This window comes from Capra hircus, chromosome 19, assembly GCF_001704415.2.
Source record: "Capra hircus breed San Clemente chromosome 19, ASM170441v1, whole genome shotgun sequence".
Taxonomy (NCBI): domain Eukaryota; kingdom Metazoa; phylum Chordata; class Mammalia; order Artiodactyla; family Bovidae; genus Capra; species Capra hircus.
In genome coordinates this window covers 50,505,056-50,525,888 of record NC_030826.1, presented here as the reverse complement: position 1 = coordinate 50,525,888, position 20,833 = coordinate 50,505,056, and the positions used below count along the sequence as shown (strand labels likewise).

The 20,833-nt window shown below is 51.9% G+C and overlaps 3 protein-coding genes across 5 annotated transcripts; 1 reads left to right on the top strand and 2 right to left on the bottom strand.

The window, feature by feature from the left end:
• Positions 1,554-3,885, bottom strand: OXLD1 (oxidoreductase like domain containing 1). Its single transcript, XM_013972600.2, has 2 exons — positions 3,782-3,885; positions 1,554-2,983 (listed from the first exon to the last, which is right to left on the bottom strand). Exons 1-2 carry the CDS (start codon positions 3,839-3,841, stop codon positions 2,582-2,584), a joined length of 462 nt encoding a protein of 153 aa, XP_013828054.2. The 5' UTR covers positions 3,842-3,885; the 3' UTR covers positions 1,554-2,581.
• Positions 3,940-9,551, top strand: CCDC137 (coiled-coil domain containing 137). The gene is made up of 6 exons (XM_018063592.1): positions 3,940-4,164; positions 4,549-4,682; positions 6,126-6,345; positions 7,762-7,844; positions 7,965-8,044; positions 8,224-9,551. The coding sequence occupies exons 1-6, from the start codon at positions 4,028-4,030 to the stop codon at positions 8,443-8,445; spliced, it is 876 nt and encodes a 291-aa protein (XP_017919081.1). The 5' UTR covers positions 3,940-4,027; the 3' UTR covers positions 8,446-9,551.
• On the bottom strand, positions 18,011-20,692 carry ARL16 (ADP ribosylation factor like GTPase 16). Of its 3 annotated transcripts, none has more exons than XM_018063594.1 (4): positions 20,628-20,692; positions 19,931-20,044; positions 19,225-19,355; positions 18,011-19,079 (listed from the first exon to the last, which is right to left on the bottom strand). In XM_018063594.1, the coding sequence occupies exons 2-4, from the start codon at positions 19,976-19,978 to the stop codon at positions 18,908-18,910; spliced, it is 351 nt and encodes a 116-aa protein (XP_017919083.1). In that variant the 5' UTR covers positions 19,979-20,044; positions 20,628-20,692; the 3' UTR covers positions 18,011-18,907. The 3 variants fall into 3 exon arrangements, with proteins under 3 accessions (XP_017919083.1, XP_017919082.1, XP_017919084.1); XM_018063593.1 differs by lacking the exon at positions 20,628-20,692 and adding an exon at positions 20,483-20,621; XM_018063595.1 differs by lacking the exon at positions 20,628-20,692 and adding an exon at positions 20,483-20,617 and having other exon boundaries at positions 18,792-19,079; positions 19,240-19,355.

Sequence of the window (20,833 nt, the reverse complement as noted above, 5' to 3'; positions counted from 1 at the left end):
GGGGCCCCTTTTCTTGTCTGCCATTTGTGGGCTGCAATGCCTGACTTCGGTCTGGGGCCACCGCCCACTGCCTGCTAGAGTTTAAGGGCTGAGACCAGTTGGGAGGCAAGGACAGCTGGTTCTATCAAGACCAGTGAGGAAGGCCTGGCCATGAGGACCAGGGCACCTAGAGTTGGATGGGCCCTGCTGTGGACCTCCCCTCCCTAAGTTTTGGCCTCTGTGCTGGGACCAGCATCAGCCTGAGAAGAACCGGGGATCAGGGGCCAGATCTACACTGGGTCCAAGGTGGACAGCAGCAGGTCTGGTGGCCCTGGCGGCTCAAACCCCACAACACCCACTCCTCATGGCCCAGGCACTGTAGGCCCAGCCAGACCCTTTCCCCAGTTCCAGGCCATGGGCCTGGTGTGGGCAGTTCTTAGACCTGATGGAGCTCCAACTATCAGATGCTACCCCATGGAAACCACTGCCTGAGCTGCCCTGGCTCCAGCCTGGCCTGTGGCTTGTGCCCATTTAGGTTGGTTGTGTGTGGCCTGAAGCTCCGAGACCATTGCTAGCCTGGGGGACAGCCCACACCACCGTCTGACATGGGGAGCAGAGGACGTGATAGGCTGGACATCCTCTCTGAACAGGGCTGTGGGTGGCTTCCCATAGACCCAGACCTCAGGACAGTGGTGAAAAGCCCACCAGCTCCCCACCCTCTGGGCAGATACCCACTAACACCCTTGGGTAAGTGGCCACCAGGAAAGGCAACCTGAGAAGGTCGCTACTCACCAGGTTCCGGGGCAGCAGGTCTCAGGAGACCATGGGTGTGAGTGGCAGGCCTCCCTCAGCAGGGTGCTGGCTGGGCATTTATCCTGTAGCTGGGTAAGCTGATTAGGACTGTGCCTGACACCACACTAATGAGATTGTGGGGTTGGGTAGCACTACCGAGGACTCCCCCAAGATGGGGGAAGGGGCTTAGGTGCGGTCAAGGGAAGGACACGCTGGGGACAGGGTCAGGGCAGGCAAGGAATGTATGATCATGAACAACCAGCCTCTCCTGAAGCTGCTTGTTTTTTAAAAAATATTTATTTGCTATGCTGGGTCCTAGTTGTGGCATGCGAGATCTGAAGTTGCAGCATGGGAACTCTTAGCTGTGGCATGTGGGATCTAGTTCCCAGATCCGGGGTTGAACCCAGGCCCCCTGCATTGGAAGTACGGAGTCTTAACCCCTGGACCACCAGGAAGTCCCTGAAGCTGCTCATTTTTGAAGCAAAGATGATACGGCGCTGGCTGCCATCTCAGGCCTCTCTCCACTTTCAGTCCTGACTGCTGAGGAACCCCTTTCTGGCCCCCAAAGCCAGGTAGCCTGGTCCTGATTCACTTTGGTGGCCTCACCTCTCATCCCTCCCTCCTGCTGTGTGTTCTAAGGAACTCCTTCCACCCAACGGCCTTTGCACCTGCTGTTCCCACCAAGCAGTGCATTTTCTACATCTCTCCCCTTCCCCTAGCTTCCTCCTCCTGGGACTTCACAAACATCAACCCCAGGTTCATATACACATAGAAAATCTTTCTTTTTTTTTTTTCATAAATATGTTTTATTGAGAAAAGTACAGTAAACTTCTTCCTACATCTCTGAGATTAACTATCTCTATGTTGTAGACCCCTTCGGGGCCTCAGGCCCACTAAGGTCTGTTGTGCTTTTGTCTCCAGGGAAATCTTTTCCTGGGCCATTTTCAAATCTGTAGGACATGATTGAAGTAGATGGTCTCTAACATAAAGTGTAACAAACCTGTATTGCTACTATCATGTTTCTCTGAAAAAACCACAACTGCTTCTGGATGATATCATTAGTTGGCCAAGACAGCTGGCACTACTGGGTGTATCCTCAGGCATTAGCACGGCAGCATGTCTTGTGGCTGTGTCGTTTCATTCTTTTGTCCACAGATCTGCCTTTGTGGAAAATGCTGGCTTTACATTGAAGGCCTCTACCTGGGAAGGCCTGTTTTATCAGCTCAACTCCTTCGTGACGTCAGATCACAACCCTAGCTTTTCTTTTAAATGAGGAGATGAAACAGGCATAAATTCGTTTAACCCTGTCCATCCAGGCCACTGGTATCAGAGCTTGGAAGTCTGCAGTTGGATGGATGGGACACTTCCCAGGCCATCTGTGGGCATTTGTGCCCACCAGTGGTTTGCTAATGGCCACCTCTCAGGACCGGATGGTCCTCCCTCTGCCGCATCACTGACAGTGGCTGACCAGAGCTGACCTGTGGGTGAGACTTCTGGGATGCTGGGACATGGAAGGGGGCCCCTGGTGTCATTGTCACTTGAACAGTCAAGGAAACAGGTTTATTTTCACCTTCATAGATTGGTGAAGGCTGCAGGTGCCCCGTGGACATATGATAATATGGCATAAGCCTACAGATGATGACACAAAAGCCTGCTGTCTAACCACCACAGAGAACGTATTTATTCTCAGGCAAAGTCAATGAACAACTCTTCCTACTCCTGCCGACACCAGCAGCACGAACGGGCTGTGGATAAAGGTGGTGGTGCAGGATTCTGAGTGTGTCAGGGTGAGGGTGTCTGGCCAGGTGGCTCAGCCTCCTCTCCTAACGCGGAGCTGGATCTCCATCCGGAGGAAGGCCTTGAGGTTCTCATCAGTCACGTGCTCCTCCAGGGCGGCCAGGGCCTGCTCCCCGCCATCCTGGCAGTGCTGCAGCAGCGCATCTGCGTACTCCACCCACACACAGTTGGGGCAGCCGCTCATGCAGCAGTTGGTGGGCGGCTGGAGCTCAGGTGGTGGTGGGGACAGGGGTCCTGAGGGGCCCCCACCCGGCAGGGAGGACTTGGGCTGCCTGGTGCCTGCTGCACCTGCTTGGGACCCCACTTCCACATGGTTCTTCCCAAACTCTCTGTGGGCTTCACGGACTTGGATCCTGTGAAGAAGGTTGCCGCCTCCAGGAAGCTTTTGGCACCAGTCCCAGCTGGACAGCGGCCACTAAGGATGCAGATAAGCACATGAGTCTCTAGGAAGCTGGTAAGGCCCCACTCGCCTCCTGCTCTGGGTAAACTTTGGCTTCCTGTCACTGGCAGGGGACTCCATGTCTTTCTCAGCTTCCTTAATTCTTGCATGACCTTAGACAAGTTACTTCGTCTTTAGACTCAGTTTCCCATTTGTAAAATGGACCTGACGCTTGGGACGAGGATGACCCATAAGTTCATGAGAGAGGCTGGGTTCAAGGCCTGGCACTAGGCAGGCACTCCAGCAGATGGTGAGTGGAGAGACTGTTATCTCCAGCTAAGATGCCTTTGCCTGGTGGTCAGGACTGTGGCAGAGGTGGAGGCTTGTGAGCTCCAGGCCAAACAGCCACCTCTCCCTCTCCAACCAGTACTCCCACATTTCCTTCCCGTGACCATCCTGACTAATCGCATCACCCCTTCATCCCTCTTCCTTCTGTCACAGGAGAAGCCCAAGTCATTCCCAAGGTCCAGGGCGCAGCCTTCTCACCTGGAGCCCCCACCCTGGTCCCTTGCTCTGTCTCCAGGGCACTGAACAAGGGCCCAAACTTTATTTCTGTAATTTCTCCAGCGAGGAGCATCAGCTCCTATTCACTGAGGTTTCCCCAAAGGCCTTGCACACAGCAGCTGTTCAACAGGTACTGGACGGGGGGAAAGAGCGCAGAACCCGCCGGCACTACCCCGAGATCCGATCAGCGGCCGTAAGAGCGGGGCTCCTCGGCCCCTATGTGGCCCAGCCTCCCGAACATATCCCGTCCCCGTCCCCACTTGTACTTGCCCTGCCGAGGATAGCGGCAATCACCGCCCGGCTTCCCCCTGTTACCCTCCTCAGCAGCATTGCCCGCGGCCTGGCTCACTGCGCACGCGCCGCAGGCGGCCGTGAAAGGCGGCCACCCTGGCCAATCCCGACCCGTCAGGGAGCCGTACGGCGCCGATGGGCGCAGGAAGCGGAAGTGGCGGGCGTGGGGCGGGACCGCGCAAGAGTGCGGTAGTAGCTGTTCTTGTGAACCCCGTGCTTGCAGAGATGGCCGGACTCCGGCGCGGAGCGGCGACGGCGGTGCCGGCGGGAACGGCGGGGTTTGGGAGACCAGGGCGACCGCAGGGCCGGAGGCAGCAAGAGTTGGGGAAGCAGCGCTCGGCGCCACGGCCGGGACCGCGCAGGTGGGTGCGGATCTCACTGCCCTGAAGACACCTCGGCGCCCCTCCGCATGCCGGGCACAGCTCGCTGCCGGGTCCGGGCGGTGGGCGTCCTGGAGGGTCAGCTGGGTCGACAGAGGCGTGACGGAGTCTCCGGTGTGGCACATGTCACCTTCCGGGCGCCGTCTTGTCATCCTGGACGAAGTCAGGTCCTTCCACGCAGGGTCCTGGGAGGTCCAGGGACAGTCTCTGGGCCGGCTAGGACGAGGTCGTGCTCCCTTGAGCGGCACGCACTACAGCGGCCAGGGTTAGCCTGCGAAGTTTCTTTCTCCAGGCTGAGCTTCGGTTTCTCTGATTCTGTTTATGCTCCACTTGAGACCTGTTTCACCCCCGTGTTCTCCTTCACAGCAAAGAAAAGAAGAAAGTGAATTGCAAGCCCAAGAACCAGGATGAACAGGAAATTCCTTTCAGGCTGCGAGAGATTATGAGGAGCCGGCAAGAGATGAAAAATCCTATCAGTAACAAGAAGAGGAAGAAAGAGGGTAACTGCAGGCCTATGCTGGGTGGCCATAAAGCCTTGTGTGTTTGAATCCACTTAATTGCACAAGTATTCAGTGGCGTTTCAGGCAAAAGAAATCTGCCAGGCTCGAGCAGTTCAGACGGTGCAGGAGCATGTGGAAGGCTGACTGAAGGCTGGTGTCACCAGGGCCAGAGCGGCAGGTGGCAGCAGGTGATAAGGTGGTTTCAGGTGAGGCTCCAAAAGGAGCCCCTGGGGCCTCATGGGCTAAGATGGAAGTGTTGATTTCTACCACAGCCCCCCCAAGAGTAGTGGAGATAAATCAGAGTGGACAGTCAGTTCAGATTTACTTGAAGAAAAAGGTCGCTGTGTAAGGATTGAGGGGATGAGAGGACACTGCAGGCCAGCCTTACTATGATGATGGTTCCTTGGACCAGAGTGCAGAAGTCATGGTGAAGAGAAGTGGATGGTCTCTAGAGGTTATGGGGGGAATTGATCAGACCCTCTAGGAAGCTCATTTCCACACACCCCCACCCCACCCCTTTCCCCAAGGCCAGCTAGGGTGCCCACCTGTCAGCATCTCCCTGAATGCTGGGGGAATTGGGTCCAGAGTGTTTGTGTTTCATGTACACATGTGTTCCTAAACATGACACTGATTTTGCAGCAATGCTGTTTTGTCGTTTCTTTGTAAACCTTAGTCTTTTTGTTGGGGATTAGATGGCTGCCAAATCAATAGCGAAGTAAAGAATTGAGGAAGCAGAGGGGAAGGGGAGGTCACTGACCCAGATGGATGATGGCACATTCTGAACCATGCCCTATAGAGTCAGCACTTTTAGGGGGTTAAATTATTTTAAAAAATATAAACTTACGTATATGGTGAAATCAGTTCTGAAAGGTACGAGGTGAGGCGTCTTTGAATCCTGTTCCCTCCACCTAAAAGAAATCACTGCTCATCTTCTTTTTACCTTCCCAGGGGAAATGTTATGCCTATTTTAGTTATTCATATGTTAGTCTTATACATATTTCACATTTCACATATTAGTAAAAGCTATACTTTCGTTCTGTATATTGTTTGGTGTCCTGGGTTTTCCCTTCCAGTGGATTTTGTAGATCTCCATGCCCTTGCCCATAACTCCATGAAGCTCTCCTCAGCAGCTGTGCAGTGACACCTCTGGATGAACATAAAGGGAATCATTCAGCTGGTCACCTAGTGATGGATACCTAAGGTCTCGTCACTTTTTTCAGCTGAGCTGCAGAGGATGTCTTTGATGTGTGCCAGTGAGCTTTGGGGGTGCCACCCCAGGGTGCCCCCAGCTGGCATCTTAGAGATTGTTTAGTTTGCGTGTGAGTCTGCTCTTCCCTTTCTGCAGCCTGGGGAGGGGAGATGAACATGCGTGACCAGCCCAGCACCACCCAGTCCACCCCCCTGCCTTCATCACTCCTCTCTGAGGTCTCCCTTTGTCCTCAGCCCAGGCAGCTTTCAGTAAGACATTGGAGAAGGAAGCAAAGGGAGTGGAACCAGACATTGCCATACCTAAGTTCAAGCAGAGGAAGTGGGAGTCCGACAGGGCCTATGTCCGGCGCATGGAACAGGAGGCCCAGCATGTGCTGTTCCTCAGCAAGAACCAGGCCAGCCGGCAGCCCGAGGTGCAGGCTGCTCCCAAGAAGAAGTCAGAGCGGAAGAAAGCGTGAGTGGGGGCTGGAGGGGCTGGGAGGCAAGGCTGTGGGGTTCCTCGAATGTCTTCTACATTGACAGCCTCTCGTTGCCAAGGGGCACCCTCCCCACCCCCGTGATTCAGAGCAAGCAGGACCTGGTGTTATTCGCTGTTTTTCTGTGCACCTCAGCCTCTTGACCTGGGAGGCTCTGAATCCACAGAACTCTGAAGGCTTAGCTTTGTCTGTGCCTCTCTGTGGAAAGCATCAAGGGATCCAGGAGCCAAGCGAGGGCTAGCTGTTCCCTCCAGGCCAGTCGTTACAGGGAGGTAGAAAAAAGGTGAGGCTCCTTCCCAGGAGTGCTTGCAAGCCACCAGGTGGACTGTGCCTGCCCCACAGAAGTCAGTTTCCAGGATTGACCTTTCCAGCCCCCAAAAGATTTGAGAGCCTATAGCTGTGTCATTTGGACAAGTTCTGTGACCTCTCAGACTCTGCTTCCTAGTGGAGATACTGGCACCAGGAGGAAGCCCACCACCAGCTGCCCATCCCTACTCTCAGCCCTGGAGAAGTCTAGGACGTGAGCTATGTGCTACCTTCTTGAGCCTGTGGGTGGGGGCTAAGCAGTGGTTTTAGCAAACAAATGCTTTTTGCAATGTGTTTCTACCTCTACTGAAACTTTCGTCATGAACCAAGCCAGGCTTTCATCAGAAATTTCTCTGAAAGCAGGGACTGCCCGGGCAGCCCAGTGCTCCCACTGCAAGGGGCATGAGTTCCAACACTGCTTGGGGGAACTGAGATCCTGCATGCCATGTGGCGTGGCCTTAATTTAAAAAGAAAGAAAAGAAGAAATTTCCCTAAAGCTATAAAAGTTTGATTGTTTTCAGCTTTGTGGAGTTTCTCCATGTCCACTCATAGTTCACGTACTCATATTAGCCAATGAAAATTACATCACATAAAACCTGTCCCAGGTACCAGTAAAAGCCACAGTGATCTCCAGCACTCATTGGACGCTGATTCCAGAAACAGTAAGGAGCCACATCACACATGCTACTGTGCAGGGCCCTTGAGACTCAGCAGCATGGTTGACACTTGGGGCAGGTGATTCTCTGGGGTGGGGGCTGTTCCATGCCCCATAGGACAGTGAGCAGCATACCTGGCCTCCACCCATGAGGTGCCAGGAGCACCCCCGCCACACACACACATTGTAATAGCCCAGGACATCTCTAGACATTGTCACGTGGCTCCAGGGCTACTGATGCTGAGGACCCCTGACTTAGAACTTTGGGAGGGTCTGCTGGGTTCAGGAGTGCTCTCTGGGGGTCGTGGGATTTGGTGGCAGGCCCCTGGGGTCTGCTGTGGAGCATTCTTCGTGAGCAGGGGTGATCTCTGCCTCTTCCTGAGTCCTGTGAACCGAGGGTTTAGGAGTAAGAGGAGCACTGTGCTCTTCCCAGGTTCCAGAAGCGGCGATTGGACAAGGCCCGGCAAAGGAAGGAGGAGAAGGCAGCAGAGAGGCTAGAGCAGGAGCTGCTCCAAGGTAGCTTTTCTGGAAGCAGTTGTGTCTGGGTCAGTGGGTGGGCTAACATTGGCTCTGGGTGCCGTGGCTGCGGGGCTTGTGTAGGCAGCAGGCTTCAGCTGTGCTCATTTGGCCCTCCAGACACGGTGAAGTTTGGTGAGGTCGCACTGCAGCCCCCAGAGCTGACCGCCAAGCCCAGGATGAGCGTGAGTAGGGACCAGGTAAGCAGGGGTTCGGGGAGTTGCCCTTTTTGCCCCTTGATGCTGCTGGGTCCAGGGCATACAGGAGAGCACCGTGTTCTCACGGACTGACTTTTAGACTTTTGGACTGACCTAGACCCTTCCTTAACCTTCCCTTTTTCCCGAACCTGTGCCTCACCCTCCCTCTCTCTGTTCTTCAGCCTGGCAAGAAATCACTGATGCTGAAGAAGCTTTTAACCCCTGGCAGTATGTCCCAGCCTCTGACCACCTCACTGGCCAGACAGAGGATTGTGGCGGAGGAGAGGGAGCGGGCCGTGAACGCCTACAGGGCGCTAAAGAGACTACAGCAGCAGCAGCAGGGGACTCAGTCACTACAGCCACCCCACCTCCGTCCCGAGAAGAAGCCAGAGACGCAGCTGTAATGACGAGGGACCAGAGCTGCTGCACCTGGGCTGGAGCTGGACAAGCAGATGGCCTACAATTGAGAGTCCCTTCCCAGGACATGTCCTGGGACTCAGGTGGGGGAGCGGGCTCCTGTTTTTTCTCTCTAGAGATTGCTCTTTCAGGAGTGACCATCCGCTGGACCCATATCTCGCACAGAGCATCGTCTGTCTCCTGAGCCCCCATAGATGGAGCCACCACCTGGGTAAAATGCAGTCAGCGTCATTCCCTTAAGCCTAGCGTCACATGCAGCTTTGTTCTGAACACACAGGTCCAGGCTGAGACACAACCCAGGGCCACTTTAGGGAGGGCCAATCCCATAATCCTGTCCCTAAATGCCTGTGAGTTGTAGACACTGCTGACTCAGTAAGCGAGGCTCTACCAGATACGACAGAGCCACACGGCTGGAGCCAAAGCCAGACAGCAGGCTGGTGTGGGGCAGGGGCAGGGGGTCAGCATCTAGGCCACCTAGATGTCCTCATGGTCCCCGTGGGGCAGGTGGAGCCATCCCAGCTTATGTTAGGGTGTGAAGACTAAGCCACCCACACCACGGTTGGGGAGGCTGAGTGCTTATATCATCAGGGTCTCTGGGGAGGACATGGCGGGGCTCTCCAGCAGGTCAGGAGTGGCTAGACAGCAAGGACAGGAGCCCAGCTCAGGGCTCTCGAGATCAGAGGAGCCATGTGAATTCCTGCTAAGGGCAGGGCCTGGCAAGGTTTGAACCTCCCACAGGTGCCAAAGGAGGGAGCACCTGGATTTATCCTCCTGCTCAGGGGTGGGATACAAGTGAGAGCATGGGGATGCGGCTTACAGGCTGCTAGCAGTCGAACATGGAGGGACAGGGGCAGGGCACTCACAGCCCTGTTGGAGGTTGACAGCCGCTGGGCTGCCTTGCTCTCTACAGCTCAGGCTCCTCAAGCCAGCAAAGACGGCCTGGGCACCTCAGTCAGTGCTAGGCCTCAGCACTGGCTAGGGCGGCCCAAGAGAATGAGCGTGGAGTGGTATGCAATCTGTTTTGCTCTTCCCCAAGTTTGTATTTTATGCAGTGAAGTTTATTTTTGAATTAAAAGATTGAAGTTCTGGAAGCTGTACCTGGAATCAGGGCTGTCACTCTCTGGGGTGTGTTTCTGCATGGTGGGTGGCCCCAGCCCTTGCATGGGTGGCCAGGTGCTGGCTGGCTGCAGTAGCCAGGACTCACCCCCCATCACATGACAGTTGGGGCGGGCAGTGCAATCTCTCGTTCAGTGCTGACATCCTTCTTACAATCAGGTTCTGAGACAGGCAGGGCAGTGCGAGCAAAGAGTGAGGTGGGGCTGCTGAGAAACACTGGTGTTTCTTGGACGCACTGCAAGTACAGTATAAACGTGGGAATGAGGAAATAGGTCATGGTGAAGGAAGTTTGCCCTTGGTCACATGAAATGTGGAAATTATAGTTCCTTAGACACTTGTTGGAGTGCCTCTAAAAACTGGTCAAGTCAGCTCAGCTGGCTTTACCATCAGAGATGTCACCAGGCCCAACCTAACCCATCAGCAATGGTGACCAGGCTGGGGTCATCCCTCAGAGATGGGCCCCCAACCGGGCATCACCCCTCAGGAATGGAGCCTAGATTCGGGTCTCCTCTAGAGATAGAACCCAGGTAGGATCAGCCATCAGGACCTCCAGCCTGCATTAAGGGTGTTGACTCTTAGCATGAAATAAGATCTTTGGCTAAAATGAGTTTGTTGGAATCAGAATTTCAATCCAGAACAAGCAAACTGTGTGGCAAGTTGGAGGAGACAAAGGGGAAGGTAAGCTTTTACTAGGTTTTAGGAGGAATTGACTGAGCGACTTCCTTTTCACTTTTCACTTTCATGCACTGGAGAAGGAAACGGCAACCCACTCCAGTGTTCTTGCCTGGAGAATCCCAGGGATGGGGGAGCCTGGTGGGCTGCTGTCTATGGGGTCGCACAGAGTAGGACACAACTGAAGCAACTTAGCAGCAGCAGCAGCAGCAGGAGGAGGAATTGATGCTTTTGAACTGTGGTGTTGGAGAAGACTCTTGAGTCCCTTGGACTGCAAGGAGGTCAAACCAGTCAATCATAAAGGAAATCAGTCCTGAATATTCATTGGAAGGACTGATGCTGAAGCTGAAGCTCCAATACTTTGGCCACCTGATTTGAAGAACTGACTCATTTGGAAAAGACCCTGATGCTGGGAAAGATTGAAGGCAGGAGGAGAAGGGGACGATGGGATGAGATGGTTGGATGGCCTCACTGACTTGATGGACATGAGTTCGGGGAATCTTGGCAAGTTGGTGATAGACAGGGAAGCCTGGTGTGCTGAAGTCCATGGAGTCGCAAAGAGTCGGACATGACTGAGCGACTGAACTGAACTGAGGAGGAAATTAGGAGGGATCTGGTTTTCCATTGGCTGCAGTGAGTAGCTTGTTTCTGAGTCAGGAAATCTTCCCGCTGGGCCTGTGAGCTGTGGTGCTGAGGGACGCATGCGTGAGAGCCTTCCCTTCAGAGCTTCGCGACCCCATTCTGATTGAGCTTTCGTTTGCTCATTTCCGCGTTTCTCCCTCCCTTTTGATCTGGGTCTTTCCTTGAGACCATCACTGATCAGTTTTAGCAGAATTGTGTTTTGTCCCTCAATGCCAGGACCTTGCCTGGACATCGTGTCCCACATCAGAGAGAAAGTGCATAGTGATTGACACTGACTGAGGCCACGTTTGAGTAATAAGGAAAGTAGAAGGAGAAACTCTCAGCCATTTTCCCTCTTAAAATCATATCTTGTAAAGAAGGTACAAGCATCAGCAGTCATCTCAAGGCACTGAGTCACCATCATTCTATTTAGTGTGCATTTCTGCAGGAGGTTGACAAGAAACATGTACAAAGTTTTAAAATAGGGAATTCCTGGTGATTCAGTGGTTAGTACTTTGCACTTTCCCTGCCAAGAGCCCAAGTTCAATCCCTGGTTGGGGAACTAAGATCATGCAAGCTATGCAGCATGGGGAAAAAAAATAAAAAACAACAGAAACAAAAAGCCAAAACTATGCAAAGCAGAATGCAAAAGTAATATATGACAACTAGCTTGTGTGATGGTTCTAAACCATGACCCTAGACCTGAAGGTAGCGGAATAAATCAAAGGGCCAAGGAGAGTCGGGTAAAATTTGTGCTTGTTCCCTCATCTTGTGAAATTGAGTTTCTACTTCTCCAAAGGTGTTTATCCAAGTAGTAGTAGTAGTAGTATTTGCTATTGGACAAATGCCTCCTTATTCATTAAGTACGAAATCAAAGTCTGTGTGGTTGTCTAAGGTTACTTTAGCTGATGAATCAAGTGATACATGCAAATCATTGTTGTTGTTTGGTCATTAAGACATGTCTGACTCTTTGCAACCTCATGGACTAGAGCACACCAGGCTCCTCTGTCCGTGGGATTTCCTGGGCAGAATACTAGAATGGGTTGCCATTTCCTTCTCCAGAGTATCTTCCCGACCAGCGGATGGAAACTGCATCTCCAGCGTAGGCAGGGTCCTTTACCATTGAGTCACCAGGGAAGCCCTGCCAATCATTACCAGGAATTATACCCGTGAGATGGTGGGCAGCTCTGTGAAACCCACTTGCCAAACCTCGAATGGTCTGTCAGGCAATTTGGAGCATCTGGGAGGGAGCTGTGGACAGTTTTTCTGGATTGCATTTTTAGAATGTGACACCAACCCTGGATCCAATATCTTCCCACATAATGCTGCATAATTGCCTGATATCGTCTGCTGACAATTCATTACTTGGGAAAGCAACACTGAAGCCTGCACACTGGTGTTTAGATTCATAATATCCAGCACTTTAAACAGCGTGTCCACCTGCCCCCTCACTTTATCACCACCAGTCTGGTGTAAGGGCATGATCTGTTCACTCCTTTTGGAAGAGCACTAAGTGTTGTGGGTTCAGGATCATTTTTTCTTGATTTGCTGAGGTTTATTGGAGACCTCCACAATTGGGAATTGAGCTCTGAGGCAGGGACTGTTCAGTAGTACTGGGGTTGAGCATTGAGAATGTAGCTCCAGTATAGAAAATTCATTCCCAGTCTGGAGAGTTGTTTCTGTGAACCAATTAAGAGGGAGACTTGGAAAAACTGATTTCCTGGAATCCCATCACTGAGAAGTGGGAGGACACTAGAAAGATGGATTGGGTGACTGAAGATGCCCAGAGCGCTTTGGTTTCTCGAAGTCTTTCTTTCAATGTCCTGGCTTCTTAAAATAATGATTAAGGCTGGGAGGACTTTGCTTAGGGGACTCTTACCTGTTGAACTGAAATATTAAGGATTTTAATGTTTGTTTTTCTTTCTTAGTAGACTCATCTAGGGTGCAGGCTAATCGGTTTGCCAAGTTAACTACGTCTTCAGAGGACAGTTTCCCATTCTATTCTAGTTCTCTTAACCAAGAAAGTCCTGGTTTGGCCTGTTAATGAACAGAGTTGAAGGCCATCCTAGTGGATTTGTTATCCATAGGGAGACCAGCATTCTTCTGAAAAACAATTTGGAATCGGCCTGTGATGGTGTGATTTATGTATAATATACATTTAGTCTTCATCCTCACTTTGGGCACAGAGCTCCTAAAACCCTTGGAATTTTCTGATTAGAGCAACAAAGATGTCTCATGTTAGATGAATGAGTTGGGTTTTGGACCCTGCCTAAACATTGGGGCTAGCTGCCAAGAGAACCAACGTGATTAGAGGGTTAGAACTTTTCAGTGCCCATTACCTCCAACTGCCCAAACTCCAGGGAGGGGAGAGGGCCTGGAAGTTGAATTAATGATTCAATCAATTATAAAACACAAAGGGCAGAGTTTAAAGAACTTTCAGGTCGGTAAACATGGCAACATGGGGAGTGTTCACTGGAGGGGGCATGGGAACTCTGCCCTTTCCCCATACCTTGTTCTAGGGCTCTTTTTCATCTGGCTGAGTTATTTTCTTTCATAAAAAGTGATCTGGTAAGTAAACTGTCTCTGAGTTCTGTGAGCCACTCTAGCATATTAGTTGAGCCTGAGGAGGGCGGTCTTGGGAATCTGATTTATAGCCTAGCTGTCAAGTCAAGAGCAGAGGTAACAACCTGGGCTTGCAATTGGCTTCTGAGGGCAGTTGTGCAGCCTTGCACCTCATCTTTTAAAAACAAAGCATATAACTTCCCTTCGGGACACGCTAAATGGAAACCAGTAAGGGTGGCTGAAAAAGACCCTGATGCTGGGAAAAGACCCTGCATGCTGGGAAAGATTGAAGGCAGGAGAAAGGGACTATAGTGGATGAGATGGTTGGATGACATCGCTGACTCAGTGGACATGAGTTTGAGTAAACTCCGAGAGTAGGTGATGGACAGGGAGGCCTGGCATGCTGCAGTCCTTGGGGTCACAGAGTCGGACGTGACTGAACTGAAGGGTGGCTGAACCCAGTGTGGGGTAGAAGGTGGGGTGCCATGGTGGCCCTGTGTGGAGGGCAAGAGCCTGTAAGCAACCCCCTAGGGGCAGCTGCTGGGACTTTGGATGGGAGCACTTCCACTTGAGGGGGGTTTACCACCTTGCCACCTGACAATAACTGAAGCTGCCCCAGTGATTGAAGGATATAAAATGATCTTAAGCTCCAATAGCAGTGATATCTCGGATGATGTCGAGAGACACTCTAATGCAAGTGGCAGTGCCCAGAAGGTTTCCATATAGACATGGAAGTGGAAATGGCTTACACCAGACCAAGCTGCCTGCAGGATGCGAGGAGGTGCAGGAAGCCTCTGCACCCAGGGAGGACTCTGGGACCACAAGGAGGTGCTGGGCTCTACTTGGGAGTCACTCGGACAGTGCCCTACAAACTGCTCTCGACTGACCGACAAAGAGCTGTTCACTTTGTGAATGGCAGTTCCAAGTTGAATGGACAGCATTTTGTTTGGAAAGCTTCTACATAAAGACCAGCAAATGGAGACTGATTGAAATAGGTTAAAAAGGACCAGCTTGTTTGGGCTAAATTACATGCATTTTTCCTAGCAGTGATGAAGCACTGAGCTGTAGAAGCCCCCATGTTTGACTTTTTACTGACTGGGGTAGTGGTCGATGGCCTGGCCATATGATCAGGCAGGAGGGCAGTGGCCTATTTAAGGATGTCCATTTGGGCACAGTCCTATGGAAATCAATGATGACCATTTGAGGGGTGTGTTAGAGTAGTACATGTCAGTGCCGATCAGAAGAGCCCCTTTCCAGGTTTGGAAGGTGATTGGAACAAAGATACCCCATGTGCTCCTGTGAGATAACTACCTGGGTCCATGAAATCTGTGGACATGGGTGTTGCAGCAACACTGAGATGGGCTGAATGTAGACAAACAGGCAGACCTCATTTTATTATGCTTCACAGATAACTAACTTAAAAAAAAATGGTTTGTGATAACTGTATCAAGCAAGTCTATAGGTGTCATTTTCCAAAAGCATTTGCTCACTTCATGTCTGGGTGTCACATTTTGGCAACATTCACAATATTTCAAACTTACACACTGGGGAACTAAAATATTTGTGTGGCTGACTTTATTATACTTGCTTTATTGTGGTGGTTTAGAGCTGGAATACACAGCATCACTGAGGTGCCTGTAGACCTCTTGCGCCCTCTGAGAATCCAAAATGCTGATAGCAGTTGTTCTGTCTGCCAACGCGAGACACTGAGACCATGGATGTTCACAGGTACACTGGTGGGCAGGCCCTGAGCACAGCGTCAGCTCAGACTGATGCCAGCAACCCAGGGCTACAAGGGGTTCTGACAAGGAGAGATGCCAACTCTGGACTGTGCTTTGCTGCCCTGGTGGTAGATGCAAATGCTCAGAATACTATGAAAGAATCACAACAGAGGATTTTGCACCAGTTTGGGCACCTGACCATCACTTCATCAGACCAAGAACTCACTGTGATGTCTACCGATGGACAGATATTATTCTAGATGTTTCTGTGAAGGTGTTTTTTAGAGATTAACATCAGTAGACATTATGCATAAAGCAGATTACCTTCCATAATACAGGTGGACTTCAGTTAAGACCTTAATAATAGAAAAGACTGACCTCACCCGCACAAAGAAGGCTCTGCCAGCAGATGGCCTTCAGACTATAAACATACCGTCAACCTGCTTCACCAGCCTGCTGCCCAATCCTGCCGATTGTGCACTTGCCAGCCTCCACGATGACATGAGCTCGTTCCTTAAAATAAATGTCATTCTTTCTTTCTCCTGTTCTCTATGTTTGCATTAATAGATACACATAGATGCTGGATCGCAGCCCCCACCCCCAGCTGTACCATCCAAAATATTTCTAGAGTATCCACTGGTGGCCAGACTGTCCCAGTAAAGAACTACTGTGTATATAAATCTTGTTTCTTGTGGCTAGTTTGTGGTCTGCTTCATCTATGTCATACATTTCTTGACAGCTTACTCCTGAATATTAAAAAATATCACTTTGTGAATGAAAGTCATGATTCATTAAATTGTCTAACTTTACTGATATTTAAAAAATATTTTATTTTACTCATTTTTAACAGGTGGGCAACTGAATTATCTTAAACATATTGTTATATACTTTTATTTCATACAAGTATTATGTATACAAAAAATATATTGGTGATGGCACTAGTGTTGCTCTTAGCGTGGGGATCAGGAGGAGGCAGTCTTTGCTATGGTCCTTCCTTGGCTGATACCTGGGGGACTCTTGCCCCCTTGCCCACCCACCCTCCCAGCCAGTCTAGGAATGAGGACACCAGAGGGCAGCATCAGCACTTTCGAGAACTCAGTACTGACTTCAGGGAGCCCTGTAGCATCCACATGGACTCTGGGGGTCCAGGGTCCATTGTGTCGACGAGTTCTGTAGGTGATTCTGAGAAAGCAGAGTGGGGAGAACACAGAATGGATGGGCTCCTCCGATGGCCAACCTTGGGGTGGTGTCGGGGCCTAGTGGGACCGCAGCATTCAGAAGCTCACCCTGCAATCTGGGCAAGTGGGGAGTGTGCACAGGTGGCACATTCTCCAGGGAGAATGACCAGCCCCTCACCAGATTCTCAGGTTCCAGACAGCAGAACAGCTCAGAACCTTGCTCCATCCCAGAAGGGAAGATGCGTTCTGCATAGCCAGCATGCTTTCCTGGGTCACAGTCACAGATGGTCCCCAGTGGGGCTCCAAGCCTCTACCGCGGCCATGTTCAGGCGTTACAAACACTGCAAAGCACTCTTCGATGGCCTTAGACCGACCCAGCCAGCCAGTGGCTCCCTCCAAAAACCAGCTATTCTCTCCTCCAGGTCTCGGGAAGGCTGTCTTTAAGATTCTTCAGGATGGCTTGCCCAACCCCAGGGCCTCTTCACAGAGTGTATTTACTCCATCTGAGAGCTGTTTCTCAGAGCAACTGGGGAAACTGAAGCAGGCTGAGGATGTAGGTCAACTTGGAGCCCAGACCCCTCAGCCCACTCTTCTAGAGTGTGTACTGAGCCCCCTGTCTGGCCCCTCTGGGCCTGGACATCTGGCCCTGGGATCAGAGTGGGTGAGGCCAAAGCACAACCACAGGGGTGGCCAAGGCAGGCCAGTGTGAACTGTTCTTGCCCTAGAGAAACCCCAGGGTGTTGGAGCCCTGGGTCCTCACAAGGCTAAAGGAGGCCATGCAGGCCTTCCAAAGGCCCTTGGAACCCAGTGAGCTAGACCACCAGCTGAGACAGGGGAAGGTATTGTAGGAAACTCACAACCACACTCAGAAGCAGAGGATTTCTTACCAGACTGCAGCAGGTTTAATAGCAGCCCCAAAGGTATGCCCAAGTTGTAACCTCCAGAACCTACAAAGAGGACCTGATTTGGAAAGACAATCTTTGTACATGTAACTGTGGATTTTGAGATAAGCTCAGTCTGGATTAAGGTGGGCCCTTGTTTGTGCTCAGCTGCTCAGTTGTGTCGACTCTTTGCGACCCCATGGGCTGTACCCTGCCAGCCTCCTCTGTCCACAGACTTTCCCAGGCAACAATACTGGAGTGGGTTGCCATTTCCTACTCCAGAGGATCGTCCTGACCCAGGGATCAAACCTGTGTCTCTTGCAATTCCTGCATTGGTAGTCTGATTCTTTACCACTGTTTTGTCCTCATAAGAAGAAAAGATCATGTGAAGACAGAGGCAGAGAATGTCCCTGGTGGTACAGTGGGTAAGGCTCTGCCTGCCTATGTGGGGAACATGGATTCAATCCCTGGTCTGGGAAGATGCCACATGCTGTGGAGCAACTAAGCCTGAGTGCAACAACTACACCCTAGAAACCTGCACCCTAGACCCCGTGCTCCGCAACAAGAGAAAAGTCAAAGTATTAGTCACTCAGTCGTGTCCAACTCTTTGCACCCGATGGACTGTAGCCCCCAGGCTCCTCTGTCCATGGAATTCTCTAGGGAAGAATACTGGAGTGGGTTGCCATTCCCTTCTCCAGGGGATCTTCCCAACTCACGGATTGAGCCCAAGTCTCCTGTATTACAGGCAGATTCTTTACCGTCTGAGCCACCAGGGAAGCCTGCAACAGGAAGCCCATGTGCTGCAAGGCAGAGTAGCCCCAGCTCTCTGCAACTAGAGAAAGCCCTCAGGCACCAACAAAGACCCAGCGCAACAACAACAACAAAAAAAAGACAAGAGTCAGGGATTCAAGTCTTGCAAGCCACAAGCCAAGGACACCATGCAGCAACCACAGCAAGGGATGGATTCTCCCTTGGAGTCTCCAAAAGGATCACCCCTGCTGATACCTCAGTTTCAGACTTCTGGCTTCCAGTCCTGACTGTTAAGTTTATGTTGCTACAAGCCACCGTTTATGGTGATTCATTACAGGGGCCCTAGGACACAAATGCACCAGCAATAGATGTAGGTGTTTCCTGCAAGCTCTCTTAGCTGAGAACACAGCGGGCCATGGAGGAACTGTGGCCTGAGGGTCTGGCCATGAGCTCACCAGCACCTCCCATACCCCATGAGAGCCTCTCTCCACCCTGGCCTACCTGCGGGATCCCTGACCATGGAGGCACCTCTGGGTAGTAAAGGTTTACTATTTCTAACCCAAAGCCTGGTTTTTCCTACCACACTGACTCATGTACCTGACGCTGTCCGTGGGGTATCCCACCGTTAAGGTACCAGAAACTTTACAGGTTGGAAAGCAGATCTCCTGGGGAGAGGGGAACAATTCCCCTAAAACCATTGCAGGATGGTACAGGACACAAGCCACCTGGCAGGCCTGTCCTCCTCTCCCAATCCTGGAGCCAGAGGGCAGATATCAGGAGTTTCTGTAACCTGGGTGACAGTTTATCCATCACTGCAACTCAGCACAGAACCCCGTCTTCCAGGGCTTAGCCTGCTTTTATAAAAAGCAACAGACAGCCGATGGCCAAGGAGTACCGCCTCTGCCTTCTTGTCACAGAGCAGGCTGGCCATGCTTCTCCACCCTGCAGTCAACCATTGGTTCTGTGGGTGTCCTGGAGCCAGCGCAGCACGTCTGACAAGCCAGTGCCTTTCCAGGCACTGATTTCTAAGGTGGTGATGTTCTGCTTGGCGCAAGCAATGAGGTCTGGGAGCCTGATTAATGACTTCATCTCTTCTATGGTCATGTAACAGGGCAGGTCACTGGAATGAAAGCAGCATGTATCAGAGTGGGCTGCCAGAAGCCCACCCTAGCCATCACTGTGCCCCTCCCACCCCCCAGTGAGCCACCCTCTTGGTTACCCTCTACAGGAGCTCCATCCTGGGGCACACCTGCACTCCCGCTCACCTCACAGACACGTACATTTTATTGAAGAGAATCAGAACTGATGCATTTGCAAGTTCTTCTGCTGATAGGAGACCCAGGAGCTGCACACAGGATGCCGAGAGCTGGGTGGGGTTAGAAGCATCCACCATGAACTGGAAAGAAGTGAATGGAGATTAGGGCCCCCCTGGGATGAAATACCATCCTTGCCAAATCTCTATTCACATCACAAGCCTGGCTCAGGAAGAGCAAGGAAGGCTTCAGGAAAAGCAGAGGGGAGCGAGCTATGCAAGAATCACCAGTGTTATTTGCTTCCACCTACACGGAAGTTGCTCTACTTGTGTAGCCATTACTCTTACAAGGAAGCGTCCCAGAATTTGGGGCATAGATCTTGCAGGATGGGATGAACCAGGCCATACATAATTAAAACATAAAACATACAAACACACCCAGAACAATAAGACAGTGAGTGGATGACACAGTTATCTGCAGAGAAGAAATACTGTCTTCAGCAACCCTTCGGTGAGCTTTCACATTTGCCTGGGACCAGCAGCATTAGGGAGCAGCTGGAGTCCCAGAAGGAAGCAATTCTGGCCTGGGCCATGTTTCTTTGACTAGCATAGCTGCCTGGGAACCCAAATTCCATCCCACACAAAGTGAAACTGGGGACTAGACAACACTGAAATGGGGACTTTCTTCCCCAAAGGAAGAGCAAAAGACTAGGACCTACCAGGAGAGAATGACAGTTTCCATAGTAACTGGACCAGATGGGGCCCATGCAGCCCCCCAGCTCTCGGATGGTGATCTTTTTTTGAGCCACAATGTCTGTTAAATTGGTACCCACCTGTGGAAAAAACCGGGATGTAGAGACCACCCCAAGCGCTTTCCCACTGGCAACTCCTGGAGAGCAATGTGCCCAGCCCTTTACACTGCGACCTAACCACTAACATAGGTCTTAAGTGTTTAGGCAGAACCCACAAGGGAGGAGGTCTAAAGATGCTCCCTGGGGTGCAGGACCCACAGGACTGGCTGTGACACCCACCAAAGGGATTCGCCCTGTGCGGGGAGCAGCAAACTCAATCTGACCAGTCGTGAGGGGCAGGCGGCTCCGGATGCCCTGCGAATTCTGTCCCGGCGGAGCCAGGCTCCCCGCGGTGACACCCACCACCTCCGGAAAGGTGTCTTGAACACACCCACCAGTCAGACCGCTGCTTCCATTTAAAGGAACCCAAAGCTCTGCTAATCTCAAGGGGACCCACTTCTAAACCTGCAGGACGCCTACCGTGGGCCGCGTTGGGGGCGGATCGCCCAGGTCGCCCTTCCCATCCCGGGAACTCAACTGTGCGAGGCAGTCAAGGACTCTTGAGTGGGGCCAAGGAGGGCGCGCCAGCCGTACCCCGCCCCCAGCCCGAGGGCCCCCGACGCACCCCACCCCGCTCGCCGCCAGCGCCCCTCGGATCCCCACGCCTCTCCGAACCCCCTCAACCCCCTGCCCGGCGCGGAAGGATAGTCTGCAGGCGTTTCACCAACAGCGACTTCCCCACCCCCGTGACCCCCAGGAGGAGACACATCCCGCTTCCCGCTCCACTCGACAGCCTTAGCTCAGTGAGCCACGCAAGGCCCACCCTCAGCT

Coding starts and splice junctions, on each gene's coding strand:
- OXLD1 (XM_013972600.2), bottom strand. CDS start 3,841: ATGCTGCTGAGGAGGGTAACAGGGGGAAGCCGGGCGGTGATTGCCGCT. Junction 2,984..3,781: donor TTGCCGCTATCCTCGGCAGG/GCAAGTACAAGT, acceptor CTGCATCCTTAG/TGGCCGCTGTCCAGCTGGGA.
- CCDC137 (XM_018063592.1), top strand. CDS start 4,028: ATGGCCGGACTCCGGCGCGGAGCGGCGACGGCGGTGCCGGCGGGAACG. Junction 4,683..6,125: donor CAAGAAGAGGAAGAAAGAGG/GTAACTGCAGGC, acceptor CTTTGTCCTCAG/CCCAGGCAGCTTTCAGTAAG. Junction 6,346..7,761: donor AAGTCAGAGCGGAAGAAAGC/GTGAGTGGGGGC, acceptor TGCTCTTCCCAG/GTTCCAGAAGCGGCGATTGG.
- ARL16 (XM_018063594.1), bottom strand. CDS start 19,978: ATGGGCCCCATCTGGTCCAGTTACTATGGAAACTGTCATTCTCTCCTG. Junction 19,356..19,930: donor GAAACTGTCATTCTCTCCTG/GTAGGTCCTAGT, acceptor ACTTCTTTCCAG/TTCATGGTGGATGCTTCTAA. Junction 19,080..19,224: donor AAAATGTACGTGTCTGTGAG/GTGAGCGGGAGT, acceptor CTTTCATTCCAG/TGACCTGCCCTGTTACATGA.